General features: G+C 40.6%; 1 protein-coding gene across 1 annotated transcript in view; it reads left to right on the forward strand.

The window, feature by feature from the left end:
* The window catches only part of RP1 (RP1 axonemal microtubule associated), a 339,664-nt gene extending 321,677 nt beyond the window's left edge, over positions 1 to 17,987 (forward strand). Inside the window, exons 54-60 of the mRNA XM_053242771.1 lie at positions 732 to 889; positions 1,571 to 1,646; positions 2,801 to 2,879; positions 3,113 to 3,356; positions 6,244 to 6,326; positions 11,015 to 11,086; positions 17,726 to 17,987. Coding sequence (XP_053098746.1) covers positions 732 to 889; positions 1,571 to 1,646; positions 2,801 to 2,879; positions 3,113 to 3,356; positions 6,244 to 6,326; positions 11,015 to 11,086; positions 17,726 to 17,780 — 767 coding nt within the window. The 3' untranslated portion in view covers positions 17,781 to 17,987. The remainder of the gene's footprint in view (positions 1 to 731; positions 890 to 1,570; positions 1,647 to 2,800; positions 2,880 to 3,112; positions 3,357 to 6,243; positions 6,327 to 11,014; positions 11,087 to 17,725) is intronic.
* The last annotated feature ends 555 nt before the right edge of the window (positions 17,988 to 18,542 follow it).

An 18,542-nucleotide genomic window follows, 5' to 3' on the forward strand; every position in this document is an offset into this window, starting at 1 on the left:
AACATGCATCTGTAAAGGCATTCCACAGTGATAGCATTTGGATATGTGTGAGACAGGAAAGCAAGCCTGGCCATCGTGTCTCTTTATTACACATTTCACAAACATTGAGAAACTATGCTGGATTGCCCCTACCTTCACAAAGTAATTACCAACTTTCCCAAAGGCAAATCATGAGACCTGGGTGTCATGTCCTGGTCAGTTCATCTGAGTTCAGTCATTAAGTGATTTTTTATTTATTAATTTTTTTACAAAGTGGAATCAGACACAGGCCTGGATTTCATATAATTTTGGACTGGTAACTCTGGGTCTAATGTGGTAGTCAGGCTGGCCACAACAGTAGTGTTTATCATACTTATTCCCAAGTCAGCACATTCATATTTTTCTGTTACTTGGTGACTTACACTAAATGAAATGTTATAACTCTAGTTTCATATGAATAAGTGTTAAGTAGGGATTCTTCAGGAAGATATCCTCTGTACCATTCATAGATGCTTTATATATAGGCTTATGAATGCAGCCAAATAGCTACTGAAGTTTGTATAAAGGGCTTATGCTAGCCCAGAATAGGGGTTGTTGTTGTTTTTACTCTTTTTCTTTGAACACATGACTCTTCTTTAATTTGAAATTCCAAGTCTAGCATGTGGAACATAGTAGAAAACAAATTTAATGTAATGTATTATGAATTAGTTATATGTGATGTTGTCATGGGTTAATTTTCCTTTATCTTTCAGTGGTTACATATAATGTAAAAGTTGTCTCCAGTGATATTTTGAGCATAAGAGACTTAGTATATCTGTCTTTGTGCATATATGGAAGCAATGGAGACACTGAAGACAGACCCCTTTTGTTGTCATTGCCTTCTGTGATCGAGCAAGGAGAAGACAAGGAGGTATTTAATTTCTTCGTAATCATTTGAGGGGGGGAAATTTTGAAATTTTTTACTTTTTGTCAGTCTGGGAGTCTCCCTGCTGGGCCCCTTTAAGCTTGCATCCTACTGGGGTCAGAGACAGAAAAGGGAGTTTGATTCACCTGCTTCCTCCTTTTGCTAGCAGCACTCACAAGGTTGTTCTCTCTCCAAAAAACTACAACCCTCCTGCACACACCACTCTGCCCGCACCACAGGCCTGCCCATTCTTAAAGACCACTGTACAGACCAGACATCCCGTTCCCCTTAGCCCTGCCCCCCTTGCCTTTAGTCCTGCACCTGATCTCCTTCCCCTCTTTCCCTGTCCCACCCAACTGTCCACCCCTCACTTCCATCCTCTCTGCCCCATCATCTGATGTTGTCAGTTGCCTGACATCATTGTCACATGCCAGCCATCCCGTCCTGTTGCACAGGGCAGTCTGGTCAACCTGAGACATGGGACCATCCCAGGTCGGGCATGGCAGCAGTTTGGGGAACAGTTGGCTGCTCCAGCACCAAATGTTGACGCTGGCTACAGCCTCGCGCTGGGGCTGGGGTGAGTGCTGCATCCAGGCCAACTGGACACTATTGAATTCCAAATTAGCCATTCACAAATAGATATAACAGTTAATAAATCATATCCAAATCATCACTGGATATTTTTAGTCGTGTACAGGTCAGATAGATGCTGTGGATCTGGGAGAACTGCACAAAGTTACACTTCTCATTGGAAGCAAATCATGTAAGTTTATTTTACTACAATGACACCTCTCAATGTCCTTGTTTATAACAGGCAGTTACATCAGGATTTATATTGAATCAAACTCTGTTGCTTTTTATTAAATAACTATCATTCAGGTTTTTGCACTCTACTGTTAAGCATATTTAACTAAAGATAAATACTGTTGATCTCCCTGGCATTTGGGAAGATCAACTTCCTAATGGAAGTTGATTAGAATGGTAGTTTGGCAAAATGAAAGCCTAGTTTTTGCATAGCTGAGTTCCAAGACCACAGAAGTCAGACAGTACAATGCTTTTCTATATTTTCATGTCATTAAGCTATAGAAGAATAATTCAGCCAAGCTTTTAATAATGGGCAGCATTCAGCCTCATCCTATGGGATCTTGATCCAAACACTCATGTAATTATTTCTGCACAATGTGCTCAGACATGTAGACTAGGTCTCAAGGACAGGAGGAGGTGATAAGGTATGGAGGTGGAGCCAGGATCCTGAGCAGTTTATTTCCCCAGCTTGCAGTCCCAACTCTATTCCTTACAAACTGACTGGGAAAAACTGGGGCTGACAATCCAGACTAAATTACTCATGAAATTAATTTTAATTGAAATTAATTTTAATGGGACTACTCATGCAAACTTTAGTCTCGACATCAGCCTCTGTATTTAAACCTGATAGGTCCCTTGAAATCAATGAGATGGAATGGTCTCAAAACTTCAGTCATAATAGGACAATTCCAAGGGTTATGGAATCAGGCATGTTACCGCTTTTTCAATGACTGTAGCCATAAGCAATTGTCCAAGTTAATATTGTATATACCCAGTGGCAATAGAACCTACTCTAAGGCCATATTTTATAAAACCCTTAAATATTATAGATAGTGTCTGGAACATGCAAAATATATCAGTAACAAAATCAGAATATTTGGACATTGTTTCTGATTCTGTTGGATTCTGTTGCCAATGTATGTTATGCATTTCAGACACTATGATGATGATCTCACGAGCAGCCAAGCCCATGCTGACAGTTGCATTGATGAATATATTTCTTACAAAGGATAAACTTCTAATTGTTTCAATTTATACATTCAAATAGTACCGGATTCAGACAAATCTTTGATGTGAAGCCAAATATTTTCATTTTTGCCTCTTCTACTGTAGCCTGCAAACTGATTTTAAAAGCATTACACTTGAAAGAAGCTCCAAAGCAAGAGCCTGTCTACATATTTGAAGTGAATGAGTAAGTATGATATATAGAAATATGAATTATCCAAGGACTTTGTTTTGTTTGCATGTTATGAACATGTTAGCCATGTCATAAATTTTTGTGGGGTTAAATTCGATGTTAGATTCTTTCTATAGCATTCAGCTGGGTTTTGGTTTTTCTTATTATCATTTTGCATATATATAGATATATAATCATATATATAATTTTGCATTCTGAGCATCAGTATGTGATGAATCTTTTTGTAGAACATTCCTTTTGGATGCCAATGAACCTGAGATAAGGAAAGAAATCCCTCTATCTCTGATTTCCAAGGAAGATGGTGGACTGGGGAATCTGGTAGAACATATTATTAAAGTATACACAGGTGACAAGAGAGGAGCAGGAACTGATGCCAATGTGCATATAACTTTGTATGGAGAGAAGTATTCATCTCAATTAATTCAACTCAATCAATCTCTTGATCATCGAGATCCCTTTGAAAGAGGAAAGGTAAACATTGTGATGTCCATGTTATCTGATTTTTCAGTCTTATTTATTTATTTGATTTCTATACCACCCTTCCAGAAATGGCTCGGGGCAGTTTACATGGTCTTAGGGCCACATCACACATTATACTTTTTTAGTATAATATGTGAATGAAGCAAACATGTTATCCTGTAGCTTTCCCATCAATTATGCTACAACTCCCTATTGAATATAAACTCAGTGCAAAACCTGACTTTCTGCCATGTGATATGTGCACTGTCTTTTAAAGATTATCAAAACATTGATGCACTCCTAAGCTGCAAACTTGTACTAATTCAGGATGTCCACAAGCATACCAAAAAAATGACTACGTGCAGGAAGGAGCCTGAATTTGTATTGTGATATATTCTAACTACAAAAATCAACACTGAAACCTCTGAGCTGTAAGAGAGAACTTCACCCTTTTAAAAACATCTGGCATAAACCTTCTTCACTGCTGTTTCCAAGTCTTACAGTGCTTGTGTAGCAACTTCTATGTGCAGATGAAAGAAGCATTTGTGTTGGGGGGGAAAAGTGGGATGCTTATTTTCTCACACAAATTTAGTTCCACTATTAGACTATGAGTTAAGAGGCTTTGTTAACCAACTAGGGCAATGAAGGCTCATTATGATTTTTGGTAAGCTTTCTGTCCTTAGAAATAGGACATAACAGTGCATAAGACTGTGGCTTTATTTTGTTGTTATCACATTTTCAATCATAACTCTACATCTGCCAGTAGCTAAAACTCTACAGTTGTGTCCACTGGTTTCTAAATCTTCTAGAAAATCTACATTTCTTAAGACATGGTGTCAAGTGTCTGTATGTACTAGCGTAACAAAGAAGGTTCAGTTATCATTATTTGTTTGCCTTTCCAGATGCGTAGTCTTTTGCAATATATACAACAAAGTGATTTTTGGCTACCTTACTCCTGTGACAACATTACTCTGGCAGTTATTTTTAAAAAGTGCTTGCAATGGTTCTTTCTGGAATATTTAACTGATGCTATAATGCAAAAGAAGCCGTTCAAAGGGGAGGCTCCCCTCCAACATTTATAGCTCTTTTGTATTAATAACTGTAAGGGCAGTTATTAGCAATACTGGTTGGACATGGAGTTTTATACTCATAGCTAGAAGAAAATAACTGTCTAGTGAGGCCGGCTGTCCTTACCTCCAAGGACGGGGTGATGAGGGGGCCCATGGTGACAGGGATGGGTGGCGGCAGGGGAGAAACGGAGGGAAGACTGCCAACAGGCAGGGACCCAGCTCCAGTGGAGAAGGAGCAAAGCCCTGAAAAGGCTGCAGGGAAGGCGTGAGAGGATAACATCAGCAACACGCCTCCTGAAGGGAGGGGTTCTGAGCAAGAGGAGGGAGAAGGTGGAGAGGCATGAGCAACAGCTGTAGGGTAGTCAATTACAGGGAATAAAGAGGGGCATTGGCCCTGTAACTGGGAGAAGGTGATGAACAGCCTGCGAGGAGGCATATAAGGAACCAGTTGGGGATGAGAGGCTTGCTGGTGGAGAGTGTTAGGGGCCCCTGAAGAGGGGCAGACACAAGGAGCAAGCAGGCTGGGATGGAGGAGTCACAGGGTGATGCTCAACCCCCTCCTCGTCCCTGCTCTGAGGCCGGACCCTATAAGCCTGTCCAGGCTTGATAAAGGGGACAGGGACATGTAGCCGGACAATAACATAACCTTAACACATGTCCTTTTGGCATACAAAAGGGAGCTTTAAACTCACTGTAAATTACGTGTCAGAGTAGAGTAAGACAACCTATTGGAAAAGTGACTCAATAATATTAATTATATCAGTTTTATTTAGGATATAGAAGAAAACCAACGTAGAAAGCAAATCATGAAGTTTTAGTTTAGTTCAATCATTTTGTTTTAGTTTCCAGCTGTTGTTAGACTACAACCCTCTCATGGATGTTCTGCAGAGAGAGAAAAGAAAAAATGCCACCAACTGCTTCTCCTCTTTCCATCCTATTTGAAAAGAAGGAAGGAGTGATATTTGAAAAAAGAAAGACATTGATTTTAATAGAGGGAAGAGAGTGGGAGGACAGCTGGCCAAAAAATTATAATAAGACTTTTTCTCTTACAACTCACCTTGCCAGTGGTAATGACAGCCAAATTTTGAGGTCCTGGCTCACAGACTATAAGCAGCTGCTAACATTTGTTGAATCATGAAAACAGAAGTATAGAAACTCTTTAAGAAAGCCTCCTGAACATAGTCGTTTGTGGTGGGTTTCTTTTGCGGAGTTATATCAGCAGTACCCATTATATGATTCTTCTTCCAACACCATAAATAAACTATATTTTGAACCAAATTGTGGAACACTAAAGAGATTTGACAGTAACGAGAGTCAAATGACTTATCTTTATGTCTTCAAAGACATAGGTAGCTTTGTATATCATAAACAAAAGGTAAATTTAAAAATGAAAATAAAAGGTGCTATTTCTTCAACTGGCTGGCAATTTTGTAATACACATAGTACACATAGCAAAGAAAAAACATCTCTTGGGTGCTGAAACCAATAAAATTGCAAAAATCCTTCAAACATAACTTGGTAGAAGTATTTATTTTAATGTTTTAAGGAAAGAACTAAAGATTAGCAACAAAGAACTTTGCCAAATATATTCGTAATAATAATGAACACTTCATATCATCAATGTAATATTTTTCTGTACAGCTTTATTTAAATTCGTTCCCAAACTAAGCTGGGGAAACATAAAATTTTCCAAAGGTGCAGAGCATTTCTAAACACATTTACTCAGAAGTTCCATTTTGCTCAAGAGAACTTACTCCCTAGTAATTTGCATAGAATTACAGTCTTAGATTTCTTAAATTTTGCTAGCTCCTTCTCTTTCCATTTTAAAGACTGACACATTCAGAATTGAGACAAAGGAACTTGGAAGGCTGCAGAAAATTGAAATTGGACATGATGGGAAAGGTTTTGGTAAGTATGTCTATATGTATATTACATGTCTTCATTGTGTTTTGTACATATGGAAATCACCACCTAAAATTTCAGATTATCTTAAAGACCATTCAGATTTAGGGCACATTATTCACCTGATATAAATCTAGAATATAAAACAGATTATGGCAATTGCATCCCCAGTAATAACATGGCAATCACATAGCACTTGTTTTAAAGAAGTGTTGTGTACCTCAGATACAGAATTATTATTCATTTATTTAACGGATTTATACCCTGCCTTTCCTCACTGAAATCACCCCAGAGTTTGCATGTATGTGTGTATATATATATATATATATATATATATATATATATATATATATACATACACACACACCATATATATATACACACACACACACACACACACACACACACACACACACACACACCATATATATATATTTGTAAATCCATAAAACAATCCCAAAAAGCATGAAAAATTCCCTAAAATAACCAAAAGAGCAAATAAAAGTCAGCCATAATTTATCTGATAAAATATTCATTTATAAGGGTAAGTGGGATTAAAACATTTTCCACTTCCATTTCCAATGGAGAAAGAGAGAACCAGGCAAATATTTCAAGGTAGGGCATTCCAAAGTCATGGAGCTGCCACCAGAAAATTCCTATCTCTAGTGTTCATCAACTAGTAAGGGTGTGCACAAAACCGGCTGGCCTGGTTCAGTTTTAGTCCAAACTGGACCCATACAGGACTGGGCCAGTTTGGTTTTGTCCCCCATCGAACACCCCCCCCCCACACACACACACACGCAAACGGGTTTGGATTGGCATGGGGCGTCCATAAGTAATTTTTTTAAAAATAAAATGTAGTACTTGCTCCTTCTGGGAGACTTCTATGAAGCCATGGGGAAGGGGGTCTGTGGAGGTCCCCCCTCCTCCCCGCCAGCCTTCCTCATGCAAAAATCACCAGGTTCAGGTGTTCTTTAGCTCTTTCCAGGTCACTCCACCTTGTAGTGGCCATTTTGGGGGCTGCCGCACATGCACAATGGGCCTATGCGTGGCCTGAATCATGACTCATGAACCTCCTGAAGTGGAGGGAGATTCTATCTGGGGTCAGACTGAATAATGAACTGGGTCATTACTTGTGAACCTCCCGAACAGGGGTGGTGGTAATGTCCGGTTTCAAACCGAACAGGGGGTGGTTCGGTTTGACCAGACTAGTTCAATGTCCAACACATTTGATGTTGAACTTGTTTGCACATCCATATCAACCAGATCTGTCCCAGAAATGGAAGTCCTCAGAAAAGAATCTCAGGACCTTGGCTGGCATGTTCATATGGGAGCAGGTGGTCCCTGAAGTAAATTAGGCTGATTGGCTGGTCTATGACTGTAATAAACTTTATCTATCTATCTAAATTAGGCCAAGACGATTGATGGCTCTAATGGTCAAAGCCAGCAGTTTAAATTGAGCCTGGAAGACCAGCCAGTGTAGATGGTCTTTCTGTTATAGGTTTTTATGAGTAATCTTGTTCACGTGGTAGCAGTCTTAGGCACAAAGAATGTCATCTTCTGCATGCATGCATTCTACATTCTGTTCAGAAAAGAGTTTTTCATATGAAATCTGAAGTACAGCCATGACAGAAGGCCTCTAGTCCCTTTGAAACAAGCAGTCCTTCATACATATGTTCACATTAAAGTATGGCAGCAGTCACAATGGAGAACTATGCCATTAACCTGGAACTCTATGTATTTGTGCACATATGTGCCTAGAATGTTGAACTGCAATATCTGCAGAGTTAATAAAGTTGTGGTTTGTGGCACTTTGCTGGTACAACAGTAGGAACTGTCCATATAAAGCATGTATTTACTGCCCTAAATTTAGGATTGGATTGTGAACTGAAAACTTAAAAATAATTGCTAGTTTGTGGATTGTATTATTTGCCTTGATTTGTATAGAACAAATATGCAAGCCAAACATTAAAGGTATGCTTAGTTAGATCCAAAGTAAGTACATTTTATTTAATTGGGGCATAGATGTAATGCCAAGAAATATATTTTAATCTACACAAGTCTAAATAATATAATTGAGAGTAAATTTGTTTTTGTTTTTTGCTAAGAGTATTGTATTTCCTTAAGAAAATATCTTCTCTTTACTTATCTAGTCCAGGAGTTTTTGTATTGCTTTGGAAAACACTAAAAAATAAAATTCATTTACAGTAGTTGCATGTTTCTATTTTATTAGATAACATTTCAAATTAGAGGAAAAGAGCAGAAACAGATTTCCACTGATTTACTCTTACTGCTTTATTCTTTGCTTCATTTAACTTAGTAACTAGTCTAACCAGTTTTGGCAAAAATAGAATTAATCACAAGTTTGTATTGTATTTTACTCCCCCCCCCCCCATAACTGTTTGAGAATGTTGAAAGTAAGCTTTGGGAGACAATAATGCTCAACATATATCAGTACATCTCAAGAACCATTAGCCTTCTCCAGCAAATGACCTACCTTCACCCCGATTTGATTCCATTATTTGCTGGTATAGTCAGTGTTTACCAGGACAGAATAAGCAATGTACAGAATTATGAAAAAAATAAGTTGTTTTTCAGATATTTTTATTTTTTTACATATGTGTGTATATGTAATACATACATATGCATTTTTACATATGATTTTTGAAATGATGTTTTGCAGCTATAACAAATGAACATAAGAACAGCCCTGCTGGATTAGGCCCAAGGCCCATCTAGTCCAGCATCATGTTTCGCACAGTGGCCCACCAGATGCCACTGGAAGCCACAGGCAGAAGCTGAGGGCATGCCCTCTCACCTGCTGTTACTCCCCTGCAACTGGTACTGCCTTTGAGGCTGGAGGTGGCCTTTAGCCCTCCAAGTAGTAGCCGATGATAGACCTCTCCTCCATGAAGTTATCCAAACCCTTCTTAAAGCCATCCAGTTTGCTGGCTGTCACCACATCTCGTGGCAGAGAATTCCACAAGTTGATTATGTGTTGTGTGAAAAAGTACTTCTGTTTGTTGGTCCTAGACTTCCTGGCAATCAATTTCATGGGTCGACCCCTGGTTCTAGTGTTATGTGAGAGAGAGAAGAATTTTTCTCTATCCACTTTCTCCACACCATGCATGATTTTATAGACCTCTACCATATCTCTCTGCATTCGTCCCAGGTGTTGTAGCCTTGCCCCATAAGAAAGGTGCTCTAAGCCCCTGATCATCTTAGTTGCCCTCTTCTGCACCTTTTCCAGTTCTACTATGTCCTTTTTTAGATGTGGTGACCAGAATTGTACGCAGTTCTCCAGGTGTAGCCGCACCATAGTTTTGTATAAGGGCATTATAATATTAGCAGTTTTATTTTTAATCCCCTTCCTAATGATCCCTTATAATGTACCAGTATAATGCTATTGCAGGAATGTTTATTCCTTTACACAAACTTCAGCTCAGCAAGTGTAATGCAGCAGACACATATTTGTAGGTGCATGCCATCCTGCTGCTGAGAATGAGAAGTTTTGATCTTCCATAGACAGAATTACTTGCAAATAGGTTTGTTAGCTTTCTGTTTCAAGCACAGGTTGATGCATCCACGTGAAATAAGCTCTGCTCAATATAGGCACCCAACCTGTTATTTTGTGGCAGGCTCGAAAGTAAGCACCTGAGCCTTCCATTTCATGCAGTAAACTGCCGTGCCTACCTGCAAATTGGTCTAGTAGTGACTAAGTACCGCAGCCTGCAATATTTTCTCATCTTCCCTTTACTACTACTAGTATTGTACTGGTTGATGGCACAGCTTTACTCTACTAGTAAATGATAGAAATCAGTGAAATAGTAAGGTTGTTCCCATGGGCAGCCTAACCCAGCTAGTGCAACCCAGCCTGCATTAGGCTGCTCGTGTGCAGCTCTGGGATCCAGATGGATCCTGGCGCTGTCTGCCCACCTGACCCAGCTTTCTTACCCAGCCTTTTTTCAAAGTTAAGGGCACAAGCACACCCTTAACCCCAACACCAGGCTGCTTGCCACCTGAGCATGCACAGAGATAGGTGCCTAGAGTGCCCATCTCATGGGAGTGTCCCCCAATGCATGGTGTGTGGAGCACTGGGAGATACGTGGAGGCTGGGATGCATCATCCAAGCCTATGGAGATCCTCATTGCATGCAGCAGCGTGGATCATCTGGAAGCAGAGTCCCTGCTTCCAGCAGCTTCACCTGGATTGTCTGGCGGGGTGGTAAGTTATGTGCAACCTTCCTCTGCCTCCCAGTCGCGTGAATAGCCTTAGTATCTTTAGTTGAAGGAAGTTAGTCAAGAGTTGACTGTGAAGCCCATAGGGCTTATTTTGAATGTTTATCAAGTCTAAATGATAAATATCTTCCCTCAATAAGCAATGAAAAGAAACTTATTTTACCATTAGACATTTTGATGGGCTTTAGTAAATATCAGAATTGTCTAACGGTTACCACTGCCTTCCAAAGATCTTACCAGTAAATGTTAGCATTTGCTGAATTTGACATTTATTGTAACATATATATTTCTTTGTTTTATGTCTTATCTAAATATTCCCATGATACTAGAGTACAGTAATAATTGAAAAAGAAAATTAGAGTTAGCTTTCTTGAGATTATCTGATTCTCAGTAACTGCACATATTTATCCCCCCACACACGTTATTTTTAAAAAACTTCTTCTTCTTCTTTTACAGCAAGTGGTTGGTTTCTGGAAAAAGTAGAAATCACAGATGTGTCTACAAGCGAACAGTATTGCTTCAGTTGCAACCGGTTTGTTTTCCAATTTTAAACTCAATTAATGCTATGGCATACTTACATGGCTGTGTTCACTTATACTGTTGCAACTTTCTAAACATTTAATATTGGTATATTGCAGGCCTGCTCAACTTTGGCCCCCAACTGTTTTTGGACTACAACTCCCATAATTCCCAGCCACAATGGCCAATAGCCAGGGATTGTGGGAGTTGTAGGCCAACATCTGCAGGAGGGCTGAAGCTGAGCAGCCCTGGTATACTGATATTATGCAGATAACTTTTAGAAAATAATATTTTAATATTGTTTTAAATCTTTAAATATTGTTTCCCCCTGCAACTCCTGCTTTCACATGAAGGTTGTATTTTTCCTGCATGTGTCTGTATAGCTTCTTCTTCATAGCTGCCCACATTTTGATTAAGGCAAAACGAGACAGACAGCAATTAGTGATGGGTGGCAAACCTACCCTGTAGAGTTTGAAAAAAAGCTCAGTTTGTTGATTTAGATAAGGAAAACATGGTCAAAAGCTCTCCTTTATTCTTGACTTTAGAGTCATTCTCATGTTTTAGTCCACACACGTTCTTGAAGAGCACATTGGCAACTTGCATATTTTAGCTGTTTTCAAAGCAAGGACACAGTGTTACTTTTCCTTCCCATGTCTCATAATGTCCTATATCCTAACACATCAGTGTATGATTGGGAACTGTCACATGTCTTTGTTTGCTTGCTTGTTTACAACACTGTTATAAATATGGAGGCGGAGATGGCAGTGCGGGGAAAGGCAGCAGAAACAGCAGCCAATTGGAAGGAGGTGCATCTCTGAATGCAGGAAGAGCAATCCTCATAAATGACAGCAGGAGTTTCCGGGGGAGGGGGGGAAGAGAGCCATTGCCTTTATTCAAATAAGCCCCTTTAGCCCAAACCCAATCACCAATGCCATCCTTTCCAGTTCCCCAAGCACAGTCAGTTAAGTTGAGGGTTCTCAAACTTGGGTTCCCAGGTGTTGTTGAACTACAACTTCCACCATCCTTAGCTACAATGGCTTTCAGCAATGTCTGGGGATTCAAATTTGAGAATCCCTGAGTTAAGTAGCAACATTAAATGTGCTACCTTATGCCCTGTAGCATGATCCTATGCATGATTTGTTGGGGGGTAATTACTTATATAGTGGAATATTTCACTCCCATTACAGCAGAAGTTAACAGAGTCTCAGGGGCAACAGTTTGTAAATGAGAAGCATGGTGCTCAGAGAGAAAGCTAGAAGCATTCTTGGAAAAAGAAGAAGGAAATCACTCCCAGGAAGTTCCTGAGTACATTCTATCCATGGGGGTGGGGGAGGTCATAGAGGCAGATGTAAACAGGAAAGAGAAGGAGACCCTAACTATCTATCTCTACTCCCAGTGCCCCAGTGGTCATTAGGTTACTGGTGCAAAAGGTAGATTCCTTCTGGAGCTGGATCTCCAACACCCCATCTCATTGTCTGTCACACAAGTTCACGACTCCCATCTTCTCATGAAGCATCTGGAAGCGATCTCTTGGTAGTGGCTTGGTCAGTCGATCTGCCACCATCTCTTCAGTTGGGCAGTACTTCAACTTGACTAGCCCCTTCTCTTGTGCATCTCAAACATAATGGTGCTTTGTGTCAACGTGCTTTGTTCAAGACTTGAATTTCTCCATTAGTGAGATCTGAATACAACTTTGGTTGTTTTCAAATATCTCTTTGGTTCTTCAGTCCCAAAGTCCAGCAGTAACTTGTGTATCCACACAGCTTCCCTGCACACTTCAGTGCCTAATATGTATTCTGCTTCTGTGGTTGAGAGTGCAACAAGTAACTGCTTCCAGCTAGTCTAACTTACCATCTCCATAGAAAGACAGGTGTCCACTAGTGGACTTGCGATCAGCTTTGTCTTCAGCCCAATCTGCGTCCATGTATCCTACTAGACTGGGGTTGCTGCTTGCTGGAATCTCTAATGTGCATTGTGTGGTACCCTTCAGGTATCTCTCCAGCCTTTTGACCGCAGTCCAGTCATTCTTGGTTGGTGCACTTACTTTTTTGCTTAGGATTCCCACTGCAATATCTGGCCTTGTCGCTGTGGCTATATAAAGAAGCTTGCCAATTGCTTTTCTGTATTGGTTGTTGGTTGGTAAAAGTTCACCATCTCCATCTTGCTTCAGGAAATTTGTATCCATTAGTCTACTGACTACATTGGCATCTCTCAGTCTCAGGCATTCTAGAAAATCCTTTATTTTCTGCTTCTGGTTGAAAAGGAATATCCCACCCCCTTCTCTTTCTATTTGAATGCCAAAGTAGTAGGAGGTGCTTCCAAGTTCCTTTACCTCTTTCGTTGTTCAGGTGCTGTACAACCTTGGCTTGTGGCTGTCTTGCTTTTCCTCATATGCAATAATCAAGTCATCAACATAAGTCAGGATGTAAGTCCATTTATTGTCTCTGAATCTTGAGTACAGGCCGGGGTCAGCTTGTCCTTCTGTGAACCCCTCTTTGAGTAGCAGTTGGTTTAGCTTTTCATTCCATACTCTAGCAGCTTGCTTTAAGCTCTTTTTAAGTTTGTACATAAGCCTCTCTTTTCCAGGTTCTTCAAAGCCTGGTGGTTGCTGCATATAGATGTCTTCCTCAATTTCTCCATGTAGGAAGGCAGTCTTTACATCCAAATAGTTAATGTGCATCTTTCTGGCTGCTGCTATGCTGAGTAGTGTCCTGATGGAAGTGTGTTTCATGACTGGTGCAAATGTCTCATCGTAGTCTTCCATCATATTTGGGAGTATCCTTTGGCTATTAGCCTTGCCTTGTAGCACTGTACACCCCCTTCTGCATCTTAATGCAGTTTGATTTTAAAGACCCATTTGCATCCTATAGTCTTTCTTCTAGCAGGAAGTTCCACAAATGTCCATGTCTTGTTCTTGTGCAGAGATTCAATTTCTTCTCCTGCAGCTTTCCTCCATTTCTCAGCTTTGTGGGTTGGCATTTTTTCAACATCTTGCCATGTGCAGGGTTCCTATAACTCTTCACTTCTGGTCATGAGTGAGAGTCTTTGGGGTGGAATCCTTTTGTTGGGCCTCTGTGTGAGCACCTCAGTTCTGGTTCAGGCTATGCAACTCCTTCTGAATCTGGTTTGGGTTCACTGCCTGGCATGAGGTGTATGAAAGTCTGCTGTCCTGGTTCCATCTCATCTGGATCCTTGGCCCAGCTTCTGGTACTGCACCTTTGATTGGCCTTTGTCTCTCATCAAAGAACATAACACTGCAAATTTCAATATCACCAGTTTCAACATTAATGATTCTGTATCCTTTCCCACCTAGTACATATCCACAGGGTACTCCTTTCTTACTTCTTCAATTCAGCTTGTTTCTATTTGTTTTTTGTACATATGCATATATTTCACATCCAAATACTTTGATATGCTTGAGGCTAGGCTTGTATCCAAACCACATTTCAAATGGTGTCTTTTCTATTGCTTTGGTTGGCAATCTGTTCTGTAAATAGCTGCTTCTCCCCCAAACATATTTGCCAAACCTGCATCTTGCAACATGCATCTGGCTATTTTTAATAAAGAGTGATGTTTCCTCTCTGCCACACCATTCAGTTCTGGTGTGTATGTGGGTGTTGTCTCATGTTAAATCCCCTGTTCCTTCAAGAATGTGTTCATGTCATTTGACATGTACTCGCCTCCATTATTCAACCTTAGTCTCTGAGGCTTTCTTCCAAATTTGTTACGGACCAGTGCAACATACTCTTTAAACTTCTGAAACACTTGACTCTTCTCTCTCAGAGTATAAACATAAGCAAATCTTGTAAAATCATCAATAAATGTGAGTATGTAATGATTAAAACCTCTGCTTTCTTCCAACGGACCACAAACATCACTGTGAATCAACTGTAGGGGGCGCTATGATTCTTTCTCCTCTCTCTTATGAAAGGTAGGCTTCACAGCTTTAGCACAAAGGCAACAGTCACATCTGGATGCAACCTCTCTGCATGTACCTTAAAGTCTTTAATTAATTCCCTTTTCTCAAGCTACATGAATCACTTTTATATCATGACTGCAAGGCGCCAGTGTCAAAATCACATGACTTGTGAATGCACCCTGCTGCTAGACTTGCTCTTTCATTTATAGAGTCCAATACAAACAATCCACTCTCTCTTAGAGTTGCAGCCATAATTTATTTATTTAATTTATTCATTCAATTTCTATGATCAAATCATTTCCTTTTGTAATATATCAATGCTTATCATTGAACTCAACTCAGCATCCTTTTTCAACTCCATATTGCACAGAAATCAAATTATTCTCCAATGATGGCACAAATAATGCATCCTTAATAGTAACAGCCACACATTGTCCATCTGGTAGCTTACAATGCACTGTTGCAACATTTCTCCCCTCAGCAGAAAGGGACCTGCCATCTGCGAGATAAATCGGGACTTTGTCATCCTTATCCAAGTCTGTAAACAGTTTAATATCTTTCAAAAGATTCTCTGTTGCTGCAGAATCAATACAGAATACATTTTTATTGGTCTCAATCGTGGTATTATAACTTTTAAGCTTGCGTTTGCCCTTTATGGACTTCACATTATGAGAATCTCTTCCTGGTATGTAATTCTGATGGCTTTTAGCATCATAAATCTTAACCATCTCTGTCTCTCCTTTTGTCTTGTTTATGCGAGCAGCAGCTTTCCTGGGCTTATCAGAGCAATTAGTAGGGATGTGCACGGAACTGCGGCAGGGAGGCTTGAAAGCGGTGGGGGTCTCCCTTTAAGATCAGGGGAGGATGCACTTACCCCTCCCACTGCTTTCCCCCCACCGGCATCCGTGTTTATTAATGCTCATCAGGGAGGCAGCGTACCTCCCTTCCGCCCCGTTACCCTCATCTTCTGGATATGACTGGAAGTCACCGATGTGCCTGTGCACACCAGCATGGGCGCACATGTGCGTGATGTGAACACGCCCATGCCGGCATGCGTAGGTGCATCGGTGACTTCCAGTCATATCCGGAAGATGAGGGCAACGGGGCGACAGGGAAGTATGCTGCTGCCCCGATGGGCATTAATAAACACAGACGCTGGTGGGGGGGAAGCAGCAGGAGGGGTAATTGCACCCTCCCCCGCTCTTAAAGAGAGACCCCCACTGCCTTCAAACCAGTTTGGAGCCTATAAAGGGCTTCTGAACCAGTTCTGTGCACATCTCTAGCAATTAGCATATAAATGGTCTTCACCTTTACACTGAAAACAACTTTGTTCTGTGTTCTCTGAGTGAGACACTGTGACATGATATCCAGGCAAGCTATTTCTTGCTTTCTATGAAAATGTACTTAAAATATAGAGATATATTTTAAGTTTAAAGATGCATCTGAAATGTCAATCACCGGTTCTAAAAATTGACAACTTTCAGGCAATAAGTTCAAAATGAACCCCACAATTGCAGCCTCAATGAGGTGTGTCCCAACGTCTTTAAGCTGTTTCCCCAGATCCTGGATTTCGCTTATGTGTTGAGTGGGATTTTGTCTCTCGTTTAGCTTCAAGTTGCAGAGTGTTTGAAAGAGAAAGACTGTATCACAGGGGCTCTTGCGATTATGAAGCTCATCCAGCCTTCTCCAAACTTCACTGGCCAATTCCACACCCATAAAATGAGTATATAATTTTTGACTTACATGCATCTCAGGGATTCCAATTGATGGCACCCACTCTTGTCCCTTTTCCAAAGAAAAGCAGATCCATGGAAAAGAAAATGCTGAACTGTGGCATGCCTGCATCTTTGGTTATGAACAAACATAGATTTTCCTCATTGGCCCTCAGTATTTTCAGTCAACTCAGTTGGAGAAACATAGGGGCTATTCACACGATTGAAGAAAATTGGGCTAGCCTCCGCTAGCCCAATGTTCTTCAGTCATAAGAACCACTGGGCTTGCAGCCGAGCCTGGTGGTTCTTGAGCAGCTAACCTGCTACTGTAGCCCGCCCCTTAGCCCAGGTTTGTGGAGCAAGCACTCTGCAAACCCAGGCTATCTGCTCATGAGTAGCTGCGCCACAGCTCTGCGCTGAGGCCACTCTTGAGTAGACCCCTGACTAGGAGGTGAAAAGCCGCCTCCCGGCTCTAGGGGTCTCCCCAGTATGCCCTGTGTGCTTGCACACAGGGCATACTGGGGCTTCCGGGGGCCGCATGGTCCCCGAGCTCCCCAGCCCCCACCGGCTCTGTCTCAGAGCCAGCAATTGTGTGGGTGGCCAATCTGGCCACCCAGGGCTCCCTCCCCACTTGTGAGCAGGGAAAGCAGGCTTAGCCCCCTCTTCCCTCTCACAGCCCCAAACCAGGTCTCACGGGTCATGAGACCCGGTTCATAGTCATCTTCATTTCAGATATAGGGAGAAGTAATCCACTGCCTGGCCTACTTCAGCACACTGGAGTGAGAAATTATATTAGTTTCTTTTAGTGCTAACATATAGATCTTAACATATCTGATGTTCTTGACAATCATGCTTCTATGCTCTTAGCTAACAGCACATGTGCAGTTAGCTTTTAGTGGAGTAAGTGCTCTCTCTCTCTCTCTCTCTCTCTCTCTCTCTCTCTCTCTCTCATGCACGCAGTGTATGTGTTTGTGGTATACTTTCTTGCCCAACAAATATTGTTTTATATTTTCTTCATCAGGTGGCTGGCTGAAGATGAAAATGATGGTCGTACTGTGGTGCAGCTTTATGCATAATTATGCTTTTAGGAAATCCTACTTAAACATGCTTCTGCCTCAACACCAAGCTGATCTGATTTATTTGTATGTCTTCACTAATTGTCAAAGAACTATATTAATCATGAAGAAATATCAAAAGGATATATCACTTTTAAAAACTCAAACAAGATTATTAGCTATGAATTCTGAATGCCTTTATAAAAACATAGAATAAAGCCGAGATTGAGTGTGACAACATGGCTTTGTGAATGCTATTTGAACTTCCATGATATTTTAAATTTGGAAACTTTTTTTAATCTAAGAAAGGATAATTTTTGATGAATGGTGATTTTGTTGTTTTACTGGAGGAAATTTTTATTTTGTAAACAAATGTAAACACCTTCAAAGTATTGTCATATGTTTGCCCAGTTACATTGCTGCTTTGTTGGGCATGCAAATTTATCTTCTTGATAGCTATAAAGATCTCCCTGTAGCCACTCTTCTGCTGCTTCTTAATATAATTTGTTTCTTATGAAAAATACTTTCCACCACATCAAAGCAACAAATCTTGACTGGAATCCTAGAGGTAAATTTCCATCTATGTTCCAATAGTGACAGCAATGAGATTTTTGTTTCCTCTGTTGCTGAAGAGTTTGCTAGGGATAGATGAGTAGTTCTGCCTTGTAGGCATGGATATAAGTTAATGACCTGCTGTTAGTCATTTTTGGTTCTGTGATATCCCCTACTTTTTCACTACTGTAAACAGAGCGGAACTCTTTGCAACAATTTGCTGTGAGATAA

This window comes from Hemicordylus capensis, chromosome 4 (assembly GCF_027244095.1).
Source record: "Hemicordylus capensis ecotype Gifberg chromosome 4, rHemCap1.1.pri, whole genome shotgun sequence".
Lineage (NCBI taxonomy): Eukaryota > Metazoa > Chordata > Lepidosauria > Squamata > Cordylidae > Hemicordylus > Hemicordylus capensis.